This window comes from Echiichthys vipera, assembly GCF_963691815.1.
Source record: "Echiichthys vipera genome assembly, chromosome: 4".
In the NCBI taxonomy this organism is placed as follows: domain Eukaryota; kingdom Metazoa; phylum Chordata; class Actinopteri; order Perciformes; family Trachinidae; genus Echiichthys; species Echiichthys vipera.
In genome coordinates this window covers 8,405,793-8,420,153 of record NC_139829.1, presented here as the reverse complement: position 1 = coordinate 8,420,153, position 14,361 = coordinate 8,405,793, and the positions used below count along the sequence as shown (strand labels likewise).

The 14,361-nt window shown below is 40.3% G+C and overlaps 1 protein-coding gene across 1 annotated transcript in view; it reads left to right on the top strand.

Moving 5' to 3' along the window:
* The window catches only part of adamts3 (ADAM metallopeptidase with thrombospondin type 1 motif, 3), a gene marked incomplete at its 3' end in the record, with an annotated part of 147,069 nt that overhangs the window by 29,244 nt on the left and 103,464 nt on the right, over nucleotides 1–14,361 (top strand). Inside the window, exon 4 of the mRNA XM_083912903.1 lies at nucleotides 1,075–1,231. Within this exon, the coding sequence (XP_083769029.1) occupies nucleotides 1,075–1,231 (157 nt within the window). The remainder of the gene's footprint in view (nucleotides 1–1,074; nucleotides 1,232–14,361) is intronic.

Sequence of the window (14,361 nt, the reverse complement as noted above, 5' to 3'; positions counted from 1 at the left end):
GGAAACGAGTTCAGTGTGCGTGATTCTTGCAAAGCACCATATGTGCACAGTCCAACTGAATGTTAGTGGAGAGGCCAGAGTGAGGTACGGCCTGCGAGGTGCAGAAATGGAGGCTGATCAAGAGCTGGAACAAATTCCTCTAGAGCTCTGTGAGAGGTGGCTCTGTCTGGGCACAGGTGCACAGTAGCAGCATTTCTTTCTGCCATGGCAAAGGATGAATGTTGCTGTTAAACATGAACTAGTTAATGTTAATTAAAGTCTTCCTGTCTAACCTGATGCCTCTGTTGTTCGCAACACAGTGATGTGTGTTATACACATCACACAAGCTTCCGGCTTTATGAGCATTTGTAACTGTTTTGAAGGACACACAAAATGTACAATAATTACACAAAGTGCCTATCGATGGTTTTGCTGAGTCACTTATGCTAAAATGTGTGTTTTGATGCTGATTCACTAAGCCTTTTACGCCTGTGACACCTGCTTCAGAACATCACTTGGATTTGGACAAGCTCTACTCTCAGTTTGTTTGTACATCATGTCAGCTGGACAGTTACACCCATTTATTCGTCCTAAACTCCGGGCATGACTGACATCTTATTGCAGGAAATCTGAGGGCAGCAGGTAGTCATCACAAAGCAATTTCATTCCAATGTGTCACTAATGATGTGGAGCTTTCTGATCACCACCTGCAGCTGTTGGGTAACCAACTGATGGTCACAAACAGATTGTAGTTGCAAGAAACAGATCTAAACAACATGTAACAATGTCAAAAAGAAAGTGCCAAATACTTTTGAAGAGGTTATTAGTACTTGGAAAAATTCTCTTTTGAACATATAGTATCGGGATGTTGCCGTCTGTCTGCATAAATTTACATTAAAAAAAGCAGCTCAATGCAATAGTGATTTGTGACCTTTTTGTTGTTGGTGCTTTTGCAATTAAGAAGTTTCCAGAACTGTCCATACTTTGTACTTTGTACTACTTTGTACTAATACTGCTACTAAATAGAGGAGCAGGTCCACTTGCTGTATGAGCAGCGTGGTTCTACACTCTCACTGACCTGTTGTTGTGTTGCAGGCTGGGATGATCCGCACCGACTCAGACGAGTACTTTATCGAGCCACTCGAGAGAGGCACCCAGGAGCTGGAGGACCAGGGCCGGGTCCACGTGGTTTACCGCAGGTCGGCTCTGCTGCAGGCCTCCTCAGACATCTCTGTGGACTACCAGCTAAAAGGTAGGATGCAAAACCACAAGGTTTACTGCTACTGAGACTGGATGCTAGTACTGCTTGTACTACTGCTACTGCTGCTCTATGATTATGATAACATTTCTTCTTATATTACCATTGGTCAACTTAAAATGTGACTTTCTGCGTTGTTACTGTATAATCTTTCAGTCTGAAGTGAGGAGCTTCTAAAGTCAATAAATCAATTTTATATTAATTATTAGTGCGTAGTTCAACTCACTAACCTGTGTCATATGATAGTGCTCAAACATCACAACCATATGTGAAAAAATTACTGAATGCTCTCAAACTGTTCAGAAAAAAAAAAATCCTAACCCCAAAGAAGGTTAGCTATCGTATAATCTCTATAAATGGATATTTGCATAGTAATGCAGTATCTGTGGGTAACTGGACAAGATTTGGGTAGCAGAAGCCCAAAGATGAGTCAGATAGGTTTGTTGATGGCTTTGTAGGTGAGCTTAGGAGGGGGGCTATCATATTCATGTACCAGATGCAATAAAATGGCTTCTTTAATGAAACCGAAAGACAGGGCCATGCAATGTGTCTAACAGAGGGTCCCAGGTTTTCCTCAAGAATGTGGGTAGACTTGGCAGCATCCATTTTCCCTTTAATCCTGACCAACTGCCCAGTCTCTACTGGAGAGAAACAAGCCCACAACATAATGCTGCCACCACCATGCTTCACTGTAGGGATCGGGTGGTTTGGGTGGTGTGCTGAGTTTGGTTTCTGCCGAACATAGAGCTCTTGGAGTTCAGCCCAAAAAGTTCTGGCCATAGAACCTTTTGGCATCAGAATCTTCAACATGTTTTTTTTTCCAGAAGAACCCTGCCACATGTAGAACTTGTGAAGTTGTTGTCACATGCACAGATCGACCAGCCTCTGCCATTAAGACTTGTAACTCCTTCAAGGTCACCATGGGCCTCTTGGTAGCTTCCCTCTTTTCCTGGCTCGGTCTTCAGTTTGGAGGGGCGGCCTGATCTAGGCCAGGTCTGGGTGGAGCCATATGCCTTCCACTTCTGAACAATACTCTGCATGGTACTCAGTAGGCATTGACCGATATGGATTTTTAAAGGCCGAGGCCAATACTGATTTTTTAAAATCAGCCTTAGCTGATGAATGATACTAATTGCAGACTTTCTTGAGCTGATATTTGGAGCCGATACTACTTTTGCTTCTTCAATTTACATCATAAAAATTACACAATGATAACAAATATTACAAGTCTCAACTTTTAAAAAAAAGGAATGTTTATTGAACTTAATAAAGGCGTCTCCAGCAACACAGAGCTGCCTGTGGATGTCTGTCTGTAAATAATACTGGGAAAAAACTATCGCTGAACGCCGCAGCCAGCATTGGCCGATACGATACACCTAAAAAAGCAAATATCGGCCGATAATATTGGCTGACCAATGTATTGGCCTATCACTAGTACTCAGAGGGATAGTTAAAGCCTCTGAAATATTTAATATCCTTTTCCCAACTTTTGCCTATCCACAACTTTACCCCGGAGCTCTTTTGAAAGCATCTTTTCAACCATGGTGAATTCTTGGTGTTACCATGAACTACTGGCAGTGGAATCCTCAAGAACAGCTGATTTTTATTCTTAAGTCAAATCAAAGGAACAGCTGATTTTATTCTGAAGTCAAATCAAAGGAACAGCTGATTTTTATTCTGAAGTCAAATCAAAGGAACAGCTCATTTTATTCTGAAGTCAAATCAAAGGAACAGCTCATTTTATTCTGAAGTCAAATCAAAGGAACAGCTCATTTTATTCTGAAGTCAAATCAAAGGAACAGTTGATTTTATTCTGAAGTCAAATCAAAGGAACAGCTCATTTTATTCTGAAGTCAAATCAAAAACACCACAGTTGATGTCAGGTGGAGGTGAATTAACTTGGTGTGTAATCTGGAAGGTGATTGGTTTTACCTGATAATGTTTATGATGGTTATTCTAAAGGGATTCATCAACTTTCCAACCCTGCTATTCTAGATTTTTTATCAATTCTTTTTTATTAATTTTCAGAAATTTTTAAAAACAAAAATCACTTGAATGTTTTAAGGCAAAATGTGAAAATCACACTGGAATAATATATATATTTTTTATTATCATTTAGGGCTGTAAAACAAAAATAGTTACTATTTCAAAAGGTATCATAACTTTCTAGGCACTGTATGCAATAGACATCGATGAAAAAGATGGATCCAGGACAATGTCAAGCAGCTTCTTCATGTCACCAAACGCTACAGTAGAGCCTGAGCCACCCCTCCTCCTCTCCACCCGGGAACCTGAAATAACAACAGGCAGGCTACACAAACACACAAGAAGCAAAACTGAAGCACCTCATTCACACAGATAAGAGAATAAGGGCTACAAGTGTTGGTAGTAAAGCTGCCACTACAGTAGATATCCTACTGACACAAGTGCTACTTCAACCAATAGTGACTGATATAGAGTGAAGTGAAGTGAGAAGAGTCAAAGGGAGTTTGCTGAAGATCTTGATATGGATGTCACGATATAAGATGTTGATATCATGATTATTGTCAGAGGAAATATCACTGTTTATTCGATTCATTCATTTTAACAGGACAACAATGCAGGAACCATAAATCAAGTTATGAAACCATGACAACTGGTGAATCATAGCATCCTTAGATCTGGATGATGCGACGTGGAGTAGGACAGGGCTCTGGATATGATGGAGACTGGAGATGAATGGGGTGGGGAAGGGAGAAGGATCAAATCAGTTCATACTGAAATGACAACTGACAGCCGCAGAGAGGGGAACAGATCTAAAGTTTGACAGCAACAATATTATACGCTGAAGGAGACTGTGTCAAAAAACGGTTGGTTTAACATGAGTGAACACCCATAGTCAGCTGATGGAGTAGAAGCCGGAGAGAAAGATTGTGAATTAATGAGCCTATTGCACCTTCACAAACCTTCATTACTACTATAAACTTCATTACTACTGTAAAGCCGTACTCAAACCTGACTTGGCAAAAAGTCTCAACTCAAAGGTCAGTTTTTCAGCTTTCTTGAGGCTTTTATTTTATAGTCTTCATCAGCAAATAAGACTGAGTTGTCATTCCACACTTGAAATCTTGCATTTGCACTTGACAGTTGATTTCTATTGTCACACAAATAATTTTGCCTTTACTTCTGCTATTATTATTATTATTATTCATGCTAACACACCTGTCACTGCTTGCTCTGAATACCCAGTTTTCCCTCTATTTATACCAAACAAATGTCCCTGCTGACGGAAACATGTACATGTCACATCCACTGTGAAGGAAATCTGCAACAGAAAAGACTTCTTCCTGTGAATCACTCTGTGTTAAGGAGCAAAAAGTGTCAAAGCTTCCAGTCATGAAAAAATAAATGTATCCATATTTAAAGTTCTTATATAATTTGAATGTGATAGAAAACATTTTAACAACACACAAGATAAAGAGACAGAATATGTATGTCAATGTGAGTCCCAATCTGTTGGTAATTGTACTTGGCTGTGTCGCGGTCCATCTGGGTTCAGTTGTGGTGTAAACAGAGCTGAAATACTGGTTTTTAGCCAGATAGGCTACATCATTGTGTGTGTGGTGTGCATATGTATGCTGTCTTAATGGATTCATGGTAGTATGATCATTTTATGAATATCTGATACTTTGTCGCAGTAGCTTCTGACAGACCTACTTAATGTTGTATTTCCTTTGGGATTTCTAAATAAAAATCCTGTCAGAGAAGATTCACCATGATTGTTGTTATGGAACCTTTTTCACACCATTGCAGACTCAAAGAGAAAGCCCACCCAAAGATATAGTTTTTCAGGCAATCAGTTGCTCAATTTATAATCCCAAACTATATTAAGTTTCTTTTTTTTTTTCTCCACAGGCTGTTACACATGCTGTGAAAATTGCTATATGAATATTTATTTGCCTGGCAGTTTCGAGCAATCCTGTGGAGATTTTTGGTGCTGGCAGTGGTTGTAATCACATGTTGTTTGTTTCATACATTACGGAGGATCGGAATTCATGAATAGAAATAGGAATTGTTTTTGGTAACTTAAGTTCATGTCTCAAAATATCTCCAAAACCTTGAGGAGCAGCTGTCAGTGCTAAGGTTTGGAAGCTCAACTCGGTCAATTTCAAATAAATAAGAAAATATCAAGCACAGTATGTAATCCTATTAATAAAATGTTTAAAATATATAAATTTGGGAAATAATTAGAGATATACCTAACATTCAACTCATTACTACCTCTGCCAAGGAAGTTATGTTTTTTCATGAAACTTGGTGGAAGAGTGTAGCACGAGCCAAGGAGGCTTTGGTCGCACGAACAGGCCTTTTTCCTGCTCGAAAGATAAGTCCCTCTTAACTTGGCGTTGAAAGTCTGACCTGACAGTTATGCCCGTTGCATGATCTAGGCTTAAGCCTTCAACTCGTTTAGACTGGGTCTAAATCTTACGCCCAGTCAGGAGCAGGTTAAAAGTAAAAATATCAGCCGTTTCATATATTTGAGCAACCTGATAACGTTACACAACAAAAGTGCCTCAAACTTTGGACAACAACCTACATTAGCTTTCCTTTAGCACATTAGCTCCTCCATTTTTTCAAGCTAGCTTGCAGATATGAACACACGTCTTGTCCTTCACCTCAGCTTGGTGAACGAGCGACCAACCAAAGGTTCACCGGTGAAAAGTGCTCCGCTAATGTCATTCATCATCCTGTTACACTAGATAGCTAGCTAATTCACTGGGCAGCAGCATATAAACTTACCTGCAAATGTCAACTTTGGTCCGTTCAGATGCTGATTTGGTCCTTAATAATGTTACCACTGCTATCTGTGAGATGTAAGATACACCAAAGTCTGTGTTCCTTTCCCTGCTTTCATGTTACCTGTGGAGCTCCACCCGCCCGCTGCTGTCAATCAAACACAGACACACCTCTCCTGTAACAGCTCTTTGCCTTTTTAATATCTTGATGTCCATGAAATTTCCTTTTTCTTTTTCTCTGATCCTCCATAATGACGTTGCCGCAAATGATAAATGATTAGCTGCACATTAGTAAGACGCATGGAGATTGTCAATAATGTCTCGCCATAGTCACATGAGCTTTTCAGCCTCCACATAAAAGTGCATCGCTAAGCTCGTGCGTAGGTAAGACTGGGTCAAAGTTTGTTTTGCACAACTGGCGTCAAGTCCATTCTAAAGACTGTATTTTAACAAAGACAAGCTTGGAGCTTAAAGAAAGGATTAGTAGAGACCAACTAGTGTACAATAACATTTGAAAACACGGATTTCATAATGGCATGTTGTATTTTCACTGCTTTCCTTGAGCAGCTGCTAACAAATTTAGCCAAGTGAGCTCCTACTACTGCAACACTTTGTAGAGCGGCACTATAAAAAGTTAATTTAAAAATGTCGATTTAGCTATTGATATTTACTGTTGTCATACGTACCTGTGGATGTGCAGACAACTATCACTGGATTACCTGGACACTGAAAAGAACTTAAAGATTTGATCATTCTGGGACATGTTCTGGAGTCATAAGAAATGCCTTTTTGTTAATATTGCTTTATCAAGGCGATAAGATACCCTCGAAGGGTAAATATATGTGCGTCCTGTCTGTGAGTATGATTTTTTTTTAAACTAAGCCATTATCTTTGCCTCACATTTTCCTCCATGCTTCCCTTTCAACGCTCCCATGCTTTCCTGTTAAATGGCCATGTCTATTACAGACCATATCTTATCATTTCCCAATGGTTAAATTAACGAGGAGCACGGTAAATATATCATTCCCCACCTCCCCCTGTGATGTTAATCCAGTCTGAATGGGGCCTAGGTAAGATTAGCATTAACTAAGTGATGTGGTTCGCACAAGGTATCACAGGGTTAGGAATAAGAAGGATACTGGATAATATATAATACCAAATACAATTCAATTATTATAAAAATGAAATAACATTTCACAATGTGTTTGAATAATTTCTCCATTTCACAAATGTGTCTGTGCATTTGTATATTACACACAATTTATTCAATATATTCATTGGGAAACACTTTGAACACATTCAAACTATAACCGTTTGAAATTTCAAGCTCATTTAAATGTAAATTGTCTGATTTTGGCCATTTCTGATCATCTCACAAGGTTTGTGAGCTCTTAATTTGATCAACAGGAGATGACAAGAATCCAACAGGGAAGAACAAAGTCCTGGTGGAAATAATTACAAAACGGTTGTTGTCTATGTGCGCAGCCTGTCGTCAGATTCTGCGAATGCATGCAAATGGAAATAAATTATTTCAACAGCCGCAATTAGAGAGCTACAATGAAGAAATTTGTTTCATGTTTTATAAAACATAAAACACTTTTTAGAGAAAGCTTGTCTCCCCGCTGTACCTCTTCCATCATGTCTTTGACATGAAGCACCACACAACAGCCATGTGTGGTAAAAATGTGGTGTACAGTAATAAAAGAAACAAGCTCATGTACTAATGTGACTCTTTGAGAGTTTCTGCAGATTTATATTCAACATGTGCTCAGAAAATCAATTCCACTAAACAACTATGTGTTTACAGCCCTTACACTGTGAGCACAGGTGTAATGTCCTGTTTAGGTTACTCGGTTGCTTATGTATTATAGTCACAGCGGTTCCTCCTGCAGAATTCAAGCATCTTACTGAGTTTTTTTAGCGTTATTATGCAAATGTCATGATTTCTAATGCTTTTATCAGGCAAACAGCTGGCACTGCTCATTTAGTTTGAAACGCTTCCTAACAGACCCATGAAGAGAAAGGTGACATGAAGGTGGCTCAGAACTATATCTGGACACAGTGGCTGCTCTTTATTTGACCATGACGGTGTGCTGCTCGTTACATTGCAGCAAGGGTGAGGAAACCTGTTCAATTGGAGTGCAAGTGACATATGAGGTTGCAGGTGTGCCATTCATCAGCAGCAGGTAGTGGAAACACTTTTCACAGCTTGTCAGGGCTTCCAGTATTAGTAAAGAAGTCAAGCCATGTGAAATAGACTATGTGTTTATCGGACACTGTGTCCACCTCGCTCGAACTGTGCCTGTGTCTGTCCTGGGCAGGTTTTGGAGAGCAACCATTAGCACCTCCAAAGAGCTATAGATGGTGAAGTGAGAGTTGTTTAGGCGACCATGATTTCTGAAGTTAAGTTCATTATGAATGGAGGGAGCTAGCTAGTTGGATGGAAAATGGTATAGCGGTTGTACAGGGTACAGTACAAAGAGTAATGCAAACAAACTCTGTTGTAGAATCCTGTCAATGCATGAAACATCAGTTGATTTGAAATCTTCTTCAAGGTCGATTTAGATGAATTCTACAGCACTTTCACAGTTCTTTGTTCCTGATTGCAAGAAAAATGCTACAGCTGACATTTGTGCCCCCTGGCCGGCTTCTTCACTGTAGAAATTGCTGCTGATTGCACTCGGAGCAATTCTTCATGTGAAAATAATGCCAATACATAAAACATCATTTTCAAACCAATTGCGGCAATAATGTGTTGTTAAATAATCAACGATATCCCTCTGCTTCTATTTAATTCAGGTAGTTTAGATGTAAATTCAAAATTAGGAAAATACTTCAATTGCTGACTTAGCTGCTCTGTGCATTCACAAGAAAGGCATTAAAGAAATGTTAAAGAGTGACGTCAAGTATGCTTTTAGTTGAATAATACTATATACTGTACTATATTCCGTGCTGTCCACATTGTTTTGATTCACATTTTGTGGAGCAGGGTTTAACATAGATATGTGCAATGCTCTCAGTATTTTAAGGCAACCTGTTGCTTCCAAGTGCAGCTTTATTTTTATGATATAACATGAGATATTACATTAGAGGGATGGTTTTGCTTTTTTGAAGTGTGGTTGTATGAGGTACTTTTGATAAACAGACAGTAGTATATCAGCAGTACTGACAAAGAAGCTGCCGTGGACGGGGGCAGCAGCTGTAACAATACTTAAAATGTACCTATAAAAAAATAAAAAATTAAAAAATTATTAGTTTAATTTTACATTATATTTAGAATAGTTTCACCTCTTTAACTTGCTGTCAGACAGCTCTTTTGTTTGGCACTACATTTTCTAAACGTGTTCCTACGCACAAGTGCAACTGTGCCATGCACTGTATCACTTCGCAGACCAACTGTTTCAGTCAGACTTTCCGCTGTTTATAAACAGATACAAGAAAATAAACAGCAAAGACGAAACTCTGTTCACTGTGGAGACAAGAGGATCCCTTTATGAGCTGGAGTATACAGGAGAATAACTTCTGCAGAGGGAGACTGAACGGTCCAAAGCGGGAGGGGAAACTTCTGTGGAAACTGGAGGAAACCGCTGTCTGACAGCAAGGTAAAGCAGCGAAAATATTCTAAATATAACATACATTTAAATTGAAATGGATTTTTTTGGGTGAAGCTTTAGGTGGCTAAAATATGCATGGAGTGCCCCCCCCCCAACAAGGAAAAACCAGTACCTTCTTCTTCTACCTCTCTCCTTCTAATAAAGGGTTAATGTTGATCCTGGTGGATGCTGTGGAAGATTATTTGCACTGTAGCTGCAGTCTCATTACTGCTGCTTGCTCTGATATTTTGGTGATGATTGGTTGTCATACCTCACCAATCTGGCCTCTGTCACGTCCTGTGACTAGATGTGTTTTCCAGACTCCCTCTGAGTGACGGCAGTGGAGGAGTTATTTCTCCCTTCTATAACAAGCCCTGCTGTGATACCTCTAAGCAAGGCACATCCTGCCATCCAGGAGAGTGGCCGCAGGTGTACTTAGCAGCTGTCAGGCGTGTTGGTTTGTAGACTCGAAGGACACTTTTCAAAAACTTGTGTTTAAGTGTTTATAAGCTTTAAAAGCCCACAATTCTCTTTTGATCCACATGTAACATTTACTCTATATGACTCTTGAAAGAACTGAACACTTGCCAATGCCTTTCCGATCTGAAAGGGTTTGATAAACACATTTGTACGGACTGCATCTTTAATATATTGATCATACTGTGGACCTGACAGCTGATGGTTTGCACTCTTTGACGTTCTTGCATTTTATAGCATTGATATTAAATCATTTTTTTTGAACTGACACTTACACAGCGCTCGTTTTCCTGCAGGCAGTGTAAAGATAAGGCAACATCCATTTCTAAAGGGCCTCACTGGAGCAGAGAGGAAGACAGGATGAGTCTCAGAAAGTGTTGCCTTTGCTTACAATCCTCCTGATCTCAGTATTGTGAGTGGATAAGGTGTTGCGCTTGTTTCAGCTCCTCTTATTGTCGAGGCCTGAGAGTCAGTTTTGTGAGCAGCAGGTGGGTGTGAAAACAAAGATGCTGAGGAAATTGCACCTCACGGCAATAGGCCTCCCCGGTGGCGAGGAACGACAAAGTTTTGCAGAGAGGATTATCTCTGTCCTCTGTTTGCGGGTGATCTCAAGCAATATTATATGTAAATGACTTACTTCAGCTTTCTTCTACAGTACCCTGACTCTTTAAAACTGAAATTAAAATTTGGCATTTTTCAATCTGGAAATCTCTCACACATCAATGTAGGTCTATTAAAAGCGCTTGATTTTGCCACAGTTGGGCTCAGATTGTTATTAAGTGTCTGAAAACATTATAAGGACCCTACAGAGAAATAAAAAGGTTGTCTTTACCTTTCGCTTTTTTTTTCTTTATCTTGGAAACAGCAGTTGAGATATTATTCCATTTCAACTTTTAAGCCAACATGAGTCTCCCGGCAGGTGTCTTGTTGTCGTATGCTTCCAACCAAACCCCACATTTTTAATGAACAGGGCAGTTGGTGTTCCAGTTGATCCTGCATGTGTTCAAGGTCTTCCAAACCAAACTGGGAAAACCCTTTCTTCATGGACCTGACTTTGTCACATTAAAACAGGAAAGGATCCACAACTGTAGAAGTGATGGGAATGTCCACATACTTTTGTCCATATACTGTATTTTTCAGGGTTGACTTTTGCTTTTAGCTGTTGGCGAGGGAGTACTTTGAACTTTTCTTAAGGTCACCTTGACTGTGAGAATTGTTTCTGATGCAGCCTCGCCTTAAACAAAAGATTATACGTTTGTGGATCAAGATTCTGAATAAATAATTCTCAACATATTTGCTTAATTTCTCCGTTTTAACAATTCAGTCCGTGGAAACGGGATTCTGCTGACACTCCTGCAAGTAATAACAGCCGTGAGCATTTTCTGTTTTCCTATAAAACACATTTCTGTGATATGAGATGCCAAAGAAAGCAAACAGAAGCCAGAGGAATTACACATGGAAAGGTGCTAATAATCATGCAGAGCTTTGTTTCTTTACAGAGCTCCACTGGATCAACAGTGTGATTCACGGAAGAGGTTTCTTTTTTACCTGAAAAGGACTCTGACAGCTTCATGTTCACGTCTGAAGGCTAAGAAAGTTACGACAAAACCTTATTGAACTTAGGAGTTTTTAAGAAGTTGACAAGCAATACAGTTCTCTAAAATGATGCTTAAACTTTAGACTGCAATGAAAATGTTAATGAGTAATTGGAGTTCAGTACGGCAACCATAAACCGAGCTTCGCTCTCTTTCACCTGTGAATAGCCCCTCCTTTCCAGCCTTGCTCTCTGGGTGAATCTGAGTGTCTTAATTGCATCCATGTTTGCCCGGCGTGCATATTTTCCTTGCATCTTAGTCCCTCTTCCCTGTAATGAACGGAAAGATGTAAGAAACCATTCGAGGAGAGAAGAAACAAGGAAATATGTTTTTAAAGACATGAGACGTCCTTTTCTCTTCACATGAAGCAGCGTCCGTTTTTGATGACAGTGGCAGCCGATCAAAGCTGTCAGTCGGCCTTAACAGCTTGACTGAGACTTGATGAGGTTTGTGTCTGCACACAAATGCACTGTACTTACACTAAAAAACGCTCTCTGTAGTAGGAGTGGGCGATATGACAAAAATATAATATCACAAAGTAAAATCACCATTAAGTTTTTTTATATTGATTTTTAATTATTTTGCAAGCTACTTGGCCGTGCAACCAAAGTATCGCCCTATGTAAAAATATAGCCCTAAAAGAGAAAATATGTTACAGAGCAATTGGGCCAAAGAACCTATCTAAGCAGATTTTAATCAGTGTGGGTGGTACAGTAGACGTTTAACAAAAAGCTCCCTAAAGCTGCTTGTATCCTCTGCTGGCTGTGGTGTGGCTGGTCTCCTCACTGTTTAACTCAGCAGACTGTTTATGACGGTGTGTCTTTAGGTAGTTGAAAAGGTTCGTTGTGTTTCCATCCAATGTGCGCCCCTTGTGTGACTGCTGTGTGTGTGTGGCAGCTTTGGGCAAAATGGCGGCCTCTGTCAAGTGATGGCGCTCGCTCCTTGTTAAACACATTAGTAGTTCTCAGCTGCATGGGACTTTTATGTGTTTCACACATTCTATGAACAAGTGTGGTCAGAGAGCATCGATGCGACATGATAGCCTGATGCTTGTGTGCAGTTAGGACACGAGAGTTTAGTTTACAATTTCCGATGATCTTCGTCACTGCCTGTAGTTTGCTATAATTGGATGATCGGCGGTCTTTAGGGCGGGTATGAGATGGACTAGACAATAGTGTGATTTGGCTGAGGAAAAAACCCTGGTGCTCAGCAATGATCAGTCTCACCTGTCACTGAATGGAAATGATGAGTAAGGATGTTAAAAGTCAGGAGGATCTTCAACAAACACTGCATCTCTGTGTATTTCAAACCCAGTAACACACTCAGACAGAGACTAGTACATCCCAAGGACAGAACACCACACATCCTAAAGCAAAGGACGGACAGTGTGAGTGCGCCCTTAAATCTCAAGGAGAAAGCCCACAAGGAGGAGGTCTGAGACACCACTTATCTCCAATTTACAATGCGGCCCTCTCATCCTTTCCCAGGAGATTCAAGAATATAACCTCAAAGAACAACTGTTCACAAATGTCCTCCTGTGACTCCAACGACTGTCGTTAAGACTCAATAGAGCTCTAACAAAGTCCAAACCTACTTCCCACCAATAACTGTCAATCCAATGACTGTCGTATTCACTTGGAGCACTGAGGGTTCCAGTGACATCAGTGGCATTGTGCACGCCCTCACTAGAGGTTAAATAACTGGATCTCTGCACCAGTTAGTTGGACCAGTCCCAGCCTGGACAGATGCATAAATGGTCTGATGAAGCCTCTTGAATGAGAGATGAAACGTCTTGCTAGACAAATAACCTGACTTAGATTTCTTTGGGGATAACGATGACCTGGACAAATGAGAACATTCACTGGGTTAATGTAAAAAGTGTTTCTTTACTGTTATCTGTCTACATATTGTTATGTATCACATCAGTCTGATCATCTGCAGTGTCCACTTAAATGTCAGCATGTCCTGGCTCCTGGCTCCAAAGAGATCCCTCCTCAATCCTCAGAGCAGCTTTGAGACAGCTTTTAAGATTCAAGTGAGGAGTGAGGAAAATCTAATAAGTGACTTGGAATCCAGCTGCTGTCTGTCTCCAAGATCCAACTCTTCAAATATGCTATTACCAAACCTAACAAGTATAGCTATACGTTAACGTTAAGCTGGGTTGTGGAGGTTAGCAGGCTGTCCATCTGCATTCTCGGGCTCTTACACATCATTGTGGAGGCTGAACAGCTGCTAACACGCACACACACGCACAGAGTTTTACCAATTGGTAATGCAGTTGTTAATGCATGGTTTGGAAGCAAAGCCTATATTAACTTGTTATGAATTCATTAACTGGACAGTTTTAAATACTTTCTGATTCAGAGCTGACACACCTGAGGGTCCTGGGTCCATCCTGACTAAAATCAATAATTCTGATTCTGTGAACCCTCTCCCTCTCAATGGAAATGCTCCTGAGTTCAAACAAAAAAGAAGAGTCCCTCCGTGAACAGAGGAGCTTTGTGCAGCCAAAATGACTCAAACAAATGGAAAACGTGTGTGGAATCACAAAGTGAATGGGAGTGCGATTGCTCTGGTGATAAATTGACCCGTCTGCCAGGTCAGTGTTGCCCTGATACTTTCTGTTCTAATGGAAGAGAGGAAGTCTTCGGGGGCCAGGTTCCTGCCTCATCGTTTCTCCTGGG